The 7,854-nt window shown below is 36.2% G+C and overlaps 1 protein-coding gene across 1 annotated transcript in view; it reads right to left on the bottom strand.

Moving 5' to 3' along the window:
* Nucleotides 1-7,612, bottom strand: part of LOC117285001 (heterochromatin protein 1-binding protein 3-like) — a gene marked incomplete at its 5' end in the record, with an annotated part of 10,680 nt that extends 3,068 nt beyond the window's left edge. The window contains 3 exons of the mRNA XM_033760704.1: nt 643-754; nt 2,788-2,947; nt 7,505-7,612. Of these exons, the coding sequence (XP_033616595.1) occupies nt 643-754; nt 2,788-2,947; nt 7,505-7,612 (380 nt within the window). The remainder of the gene's footprint in view (nt 1-642; nt 755-2,787; nt 2,948-7,504) is intronic.
* Between the last annotated feature and the right edge of the window lie 242 nt (nt 7,613-7,854).

Raw genomic sequence — 7,854 nt, 5'->3', positions numbered from 1 at the left:
ATTTTTTTTTTTTTTTTTTTTTTTTTTTTTTGGTACCAGGGATAGAGCTTAGGACCTCACACCTGGCAGGCAGGCACTGTGCCACTAAGCTACATCCCCAGCCCAGAGTTAGGATTCTTGAAAGCAGTCAACGTTCTCCCCACTTATTACTGGACAATTATGACTTACACATAATTCTCTTGATAGTCTTTTATCATTATCATTTAAAAACATAAAAAAGAAGGAACACTGAAACAATTATCCAAAGATTTCAATTCAAAGAATCCAATGCTTGGTTTTAGAAACAGTTGGTTCATAATAATAAGCTCTAGCAAGATAGCCAAAACTCCCCTATGCGTCTGTGGGAACCTTTCACTCTAAATACTGCCTGAGGTCTTTTTGTTCAAATTATTTCCAGGTCAGTATACAGTAAAGAGGATAAAACAAATTAAACTAGTCCTGTAACTCAGAGTCAAATATTAAAAAAAAAGATTTTTTTCTGGATATAGTGTCTCACTGTGTAGCTAGCACAGGCTGGCTTTGAACTTGAGGCAATCCTCCTGCCTCAGCCTCCCAAGTGCTGGGATTACAGGCAGGTACCACCATGCCCAGCAGATTTTCAATTTATAATGACCAATGCTTCATCTGAGGCTAGTTGCTCACCTTGGGTAATAGGGAAAGCAGAGTTGGAAGGTGCCACTAAATCCTTTACCAGAGATCTGCTCCATCCACCCATTCTTTTCACATTTCTGCAGAGTTTTCTTCAGCAAATGCACTGAACAAAAAATTTAGAAATAAAAAGTTATCTAGTTATTCAGATTTGGTAATTCTCTCAATCACAATTACATGTCCATTAATTTAATTTCCTATCATATACAGTAGCTGATGGTTAAAGGAATCCTGTGTGATCAAAAATATGAATTTAGTACACTAAGCATTTATTCAATGTACATAAATTTGGCAAAATTATTCACAGAAAAGGAAAAAGTCTATAGAGTAATTAAAAAAAAAAGACTTGGGCCAGGGACGTAGCTCAGAGGTACAGTGCCCGCCCGGCAAGCTTGAAGCCCTGAGTTTGATTCCTGGTATCAAAAAAAAAAAAAAAGAAAGAAAAAAAGAAAAAGAAAGACAACCCCAGAGGGATCAAGTGACTAGTCTAAGGCAGTACAAAAATGTTCAAGAGGATCAGCCTGGGATTTAGCTCAATGGTTCCACTGCCTCGCAAGCACAAGGTTCCAAGTCTGATCCCCAGTACGAGGGGGAAAAAAAAAGTCAAACTAAAATAAAATATTGTATATTCCCATTCATTCTAACATCTACTGGGTACTTCTTAGTAGACAATACTGGTACTGATTATCATTCAGAATTATCTATAAAGATGAAAACAAATTCCTCATAAATTAACAGTATCATAGCTCCTAAGGGGTTCACCAATCTTATCTTTTGTACAAAGAGATACCATAAACATATGATGATTTAATGTTCAAATACAGAGGCGAAATCAGTTACACTGAAGAGGTTAGTAACTAAATGCATCTTTTAACACATCTGGCCAGCCAGGCATGGTGGCACACATCTGTAATCCCAGCACTTGGAAGGCTGAGGCAGGAGGATCACTGCAGTTCCAAACCAGTCTGGGCTACATATGTAATAAGTTCAAGGTCAGCCTGAACTATACAACAAGACTTTGTCAAAAAAAAAAATTAAGACTTTGAAAAAAAAAAAAAAAAAAAAGACAAAACAAAAAACAACTCACATTTGACCAAAAGAGAGAATCACAAATAGCCTAAAAAGAATAAGTACAATTAAATACAACATATAGTATAGTAGGGAAAAATGATTAAAATAACAGTTTTCAAAGTAGATAGGAAAACAAAGCATTCCTCTGTAACATTAAAAAAATACATGTCCGGGCTGGAGATTTAGCTCATTGGCACTGTGCACCTGCGTTCCAAGCACAAGGTCCTGAATTCAATCCCCGGTACCAAAAGAACAAAAAATAAAAATAAAAAATCCATATTCATATGTTGTCAGTATTAAGAGTTCAAAAATTTAAATATTTAAACTAATATATTCTGGTTTGTATTTTCTATTATTGTTTCCAAATTCCTCATCCTATATTCTTGTGCAGTAGTTCAGTGAGAAGCTCCATCTCATCAACCAACAGCTTATGTGAAAAGGCTAAGTATCTATACACTCAGGTATCTAATCTCAAATCACCACTTCCTAAGGTAAACAGACTCCTAAAACAAAATATTTTGTTATAAGGCTAATTCAGTAAGGAATAATCTAAAACCCTGGGTTGGTTTCAAGATGAAATTTAGTAACCATTCAGAAATGGCAAAAATTCACTACAATTGAGAGGTGTTTTGCATTTAAGAGAACTATCTAAATTACATGAAAACAAGTATCAGAAAAATCTTTAGAGCAAAGTAAAACCAACTTCTGATCAGTACTCACTGTAAATTATGGACAAAGCTTGATTTTTTTTTTTTTTTTTTTTTAGTGGTACTGGGGATTGAACCTGGGGCCTTGCACTGTGCACTAAACTACATACTCTTTTTTGAGGTTCTAAGATGCCTGGCTTGAACTTGCAATCCTACTGCTTCATCCTTCCAGAGGGCTTGGGTTATAGGCATGTGCCATTATACCTAGCTTTTTTTTTTTTGTAAATGACGAGTCTGTAAATGTATTCTCTTGATTTTCATACAGTAGTTTATGCTTTGCTGTTAGTAGCATAATCTTTAAGGTATCTTCACAAGAAAATTCCTCTAATCCTGGTTAAATGCACACAACTCTGATTCTTACTTTGATAATTAGAATTGGTCCCTGGGTGGTTCTCCAGGACATACTTCTTCAGAGCAGTGGTGGAGCAGGTCTTCGGCTCATTCATGGCAGCAATGGCAGACAAGATTGCATATTCCATTGGGCTTCCACCAAGCAGGGGTTTCTCCCCTGATTTCTTCAGCTGTTTTCCAAGGAGGAAGAGAAAAGCATCAAGACAACACTCCCAAAGCAGCTCAAGACAAGACTCCTCTGCACCAGGTGGGTCGGAGTTCCTGCATTAGCACAGATACGTTTTACAATGAATTGTCAGGTTAGGGACTTTCTCTTCTCATTCACCAGGCAGTCAATCTAACTGAGGAGTCCCAACCCTCTAACGGATTATTTTCTCCTTCTATCTACTACCCTAGAATAGCAACAGCTAAACCAATTCAACGATATGAACAATTCCACTCTAATGAGGTTAACTTGCTAAACCCCCAATAAACTAAGGCTCTTTGGAAAATATTCCCTATTACTGTATCTGAAAAATTAAAGTTAATAATAAATACTTTTTTAATACTATAAGGAAAATAACAAAGGAAAAATCTGATAAAAATGTAAGGTATCATATAAGAGAAAATTATGTAGCATATTTGAAGGCTAAAAGACCAAGGAAAAGAAGCACTGATAAGAAAAACGGGAAGGGGCTTGGGATTTAGCTCAGTGGTTCCACCACCTGCCTCACAAGCTTGCAAGGGCCTAAGTTTGATCCTCGGTACCAAAAAGAATAAAAAAAGTTCTACAATATAGGAGCTGTTTCTTAAAGAATGGTTCAAAATTACCTGGAGGTTTTTGAGACCCTTTCAGAGGATCTAAAGGGCCAAAGTATTTTCGTAATAAAACAAACGTGATCTATCACCTGTTTTACTGTTGACATTTGTTCTCAGAGTGCAAAATCTAATGGTTGATAAAACTGCTGCCATCTTACCACAAATCAAGGTAGAGGCACAAAAATGTTCAAGTGATTATTTTCTTCTCTGTCATATACTTATGGTTTTAAAAAAGAAGAAAACTGTTTTATGTTTTACTTAAGAAGGCCTCCGAAGCTGGGAATGGTGGTACATGCCTGTGATCCCAGCACTCTGGGAGGCTGACACAGGATGATCACAAGTTCAAGCTCAGCCTGGGCAACTTTGACACCGAGGGACTCTGTGTGAAAATAAAAAATAAGAATGGCTGCAGATGTAGTGTGGTGTGAAGTCCTTGGGATCTATCCCCACTAGTAGAGGAAAATAAAGCCCTTAAGTAGTAACAATTATTTCTAAATCTCAACCCAAATGCATGTCCTTTTAATATTCACAGGATGAAATGGGACAATGCAGAAAACATCTGTACAAAGGTACAATTGTGTTCTTAAGGAAACTCACCTGTGTGATTGAGTTTTGAGTTGAACTAGGCACATTTTTATGGAATTTCCTTTTTAATTGAGGGAACTGATAAACTATGGTTATTCAGAGCTGGAGATCAGATAAATACTACCTTGAAAATGAATTAAGTGAGCTTGTCACTTCAAGAAAAACAATAGTATTTGTTGCCACTGGCAAAGGTCAAACTTTCCAATGAAAATTTAAATCCTGGAAAACTTTCCTATCTATCACTGTAACTCTGACAGCCTCCTAATATTCAACCATCATTCTTACAAGAACAGTCGTTGATACCAATGGTTGTGAAATTCTGTTACCATACCATGATAGTATCTGAAAATTATGCATAATTCAGTATAATACTATTTTCAAAATAGCCAATGTACCAAGTTACATTATGATGATGATGATGATAATGATCCATTCAAAGATCAAGACAGATCAATGAATTTTAAAGTAAGAGAGTATAAGAAGCTCACTGATATGGTTTCAGGTTCCATATGGTAACTAACCTTTAAGGAACTACCATAAAAATCAATGTAACATATTAACAGAAAAAACAAAAATAACAAAGAACAACAAAAACCCAAAATACAACCATATCAATAGAGGAAAAGTATCTGACAAGTCCAACAGCCATTTATGATAAAATTTTTCAAAAAAACCAGTAATATAAAATTTCCCAAACTGTGATACTGTGATATAAAGGGGAACTTTCTCAACCTGACAATAAAATGGGATGTAGAGGCACATGCCTGAAATCCCAGCACTCCAGAGGTTGAGGCAGGAGGTTCACTGTGAATTCAAGGCCTGCCTGAACTACATAGTGAGACCCTGTCAAAAACAAAACAAAAACAAAAACAAGGACAAAATACCTGACATAACAGGCATCTGTGAAAAATCTACAGTGAAACTGGGCATGATGGCTTATGCCTATAATCCCAGCACTCTGGGAAATTGAGGCAGGAGGATCATAATTTCGAGCCTAGCCTCAGTAAAATAAAAATATTAAAAAAGGGCTAGGGATGTAGCTCAGAGCAAAGGACAAAGGTTTAATCTCTAGTACTGCAAAAATTTAAAAAACCCAAAACCTGAAGCTAGCTTAAAAGATTGAAGACTTTCTCTCTAAGATGGGGGAACAAGGCAAAGATGTCTGTGCTCACACCCCTACTGAACACTGCACCAGGGGTTACATCTAGAGCAATCAGACAAGGACAAGAAGTAAAAGATATCCAGACTGGAAGAAATAAATCAGTTTTAAAGGCAGATAATATTACTGTGCATTATAAAATTCTAAGGAATTTACCAAAAAACCCTACCAGAACTAGTAAATGTGTTCAGCAAGATCACAGGATACAAGACTAACAGACAAATCAATTGTATTTCTACAAGTTAGCAGGAACAATCTGAAAATGAAAATAAGAAACCGATTCCATTCATTACACCATGAACAATAAACTATTCAGGAGTAAGTTTAACAGAAGAAATTCAAGAGCTATAGACTGAAAACTACAAAACACTGCTAGGAGAAACTGCATAAATGAAGAGATATTTGGTATTCATGGAGGGAAGAACTTGACAAAGTAATAACAGATAACAGTTCTCTCCAAATTGATCTATGGATTCAATCCAGTTCCTACTAAATTCCTAACCCTGCCCCCAGATGTGAGTCTTAAAATTTACACATAAATGCACCAGACTGAAAAGAATCTAAACACTCCTGAAAAAGGTAAAAGAGGATTTATAATCCCAAATTTCAAAATTATCAAGATACAGTCAACAAGACAGTGTGGTGTGCTGACATTAAGGATTCTCTATGTACACCAATAGAACAAAGAGTCCAGAAATAAACCCTTTATGTATAGTAAAGTGATGTGTGACAAGGTGACAACTCATGAGGGAGAGATAGTCTTTCAATAAGTGTTGCTGGGAAAACTGGATACCTACCTGCAAAAAAATGAATTATAACTTACTTCATATTAAAAACAAAACTCAATACAGAGGACAGGCCAAAGCTATACGACTCAAAGGAAAGGAAATAATAAAACTTGTTTATTTTTTGGTATGGGGGATTGAATCTGGGACCTTGTGCTTTCAAGGCAGGCGGTGGCACCACTGAGCTAAATCTCCAGTCCAGAAATAATAAAATTCTTAAAAAACATGAGTGTACTTTTGTGACCTCAAGTCAGGCAGTAGACCAACACCAATTTAAAAAGCTGATTAAGAGACATCATTAAAATTAAGTCACAGAATTAAATCTGTGCTCAAAAGATATTTAAAAAGCAGCAGAATAGGAGAAAAAGAGAAAGTCTTTCCGAGTCTTATTATGTGATAAGGGACTTCCCATCAGTACTTGGGATAGAACCCGAGGCCCCACACATGCTAGATAACCACTCTAGCACTGAGCTGAACTACATGCCGGGTGAGCCCTTTTCATTCCAAGACAGAAGAGGTCTTTGCTAAGATACTCAGGCTGGCAGAAACCTAATATCCTTCTGCCTTGGCTTCCTAAGTAGCTAGGATTGATTACAGGTTGTGCAACCATACAAGGCATAAAGGATCATTTTTAGACAATGGCAATATCCTAAAACTGAATTGTGGTGACAGCTGTATAACTAAATTTATGAAAAATTCACTGTATTATAAATTTTAACTCATATTAAATACACCTTATGGTTTGTAAACTGTACCTCAGTAAAGCTGTTAAAAACCTATGTTAATGGGCCGGGGATTTAGCTCAGCGGTTCGGTGGCCTGCCTTGCAAGTGCAAGGACCCAAGTTCAGTCCCCGGTTCCAAAGAAAGGAAAAAAAAAAAAAAAATCTATGTACCATTTGCTGAGATTTGGTGTAGTATCAAAGAATATTATCCACAAGTATCTGAATCTTTTTTTTTTTTATACAAGGGACTGAACTCAGGACCTTGCACTTGTGAGGCAGGCACAGTGCTGCTGAGCTAAATCCCCAGCCCAAAAAAGTTATCTTTTTCTAGTCACATTTTGTATTAGATTTTTTTCATAGGCCCAAACTACATCAGAAGAGGTATCAGCCAACTTCCATGGAAGACATTTGCAAAAATGTAAAAAAGCGCTCCTCTTCTCAACAAAAACATTTTTTTGGGGAAAATAGTTATTTATGCAAATATGTAATAAGTTTTTGTTATTTTTAAATGAAATCAGTATTAAAATTTTGTTTTAATTTCTAATACAGTAAATATTTACAAGTTTCTCAAACAAAAACACTTTGGAGTCCTCAATAAATTTTTAGAGTATAAAGCAGATCCTGAAATCCAAAACTTTGAGAAGCACTTGTCTACAATCAAGGTTTTAGTCTCTAACCTGGAATGTCCCCGAAGCACCTTTGCCAGTTATTTGTTCTAACTGGCCTCTCTCTACTGCTCTCTGCAGAGCATTCTTCAACAGCTGAGGCCTGCAGAGAAAAACAGAAAAAGAAAATAAAGTGATAAATATATGAATTAAATGAAAATATAAAGAAATAGGTCCAACTTATTCCCCAATCTAAAGTTCTGGCATCTTTTGTATGTACTAGTTTACTAAAATGAATAAAAAATAATATCAGATTGGTGACATCTTTAACAAGGAATACCCCCACTCTTTCTTGTACCAGGGATTGAACTCAGGTCCTTGCACTTGTGAGGCAGAAAGTGGAACCACTGAGCTAAATCCCC

The sequence above is a fragment of the Fukomys damarensis genome, unplaced genomic scaffold (genome assembly GCF_012274545.1).
Source record: "Fukomys damarensis isolate Sample0158 unplaced genomic scaffold, DMR_v1.0_HiC HiC_scaffold_73755, whole genome shotgun sequence".
NCBI lineage: Eukaryota > Metazoa > Chordata > Mammalia > Rodentia > Bathyergidae > Fukomys > Fukomys damarensis.
Note: the sequence above shows the minus strand (reverse complement) of the source record. Positions and strands in the feature narration are given on the sequence as shown.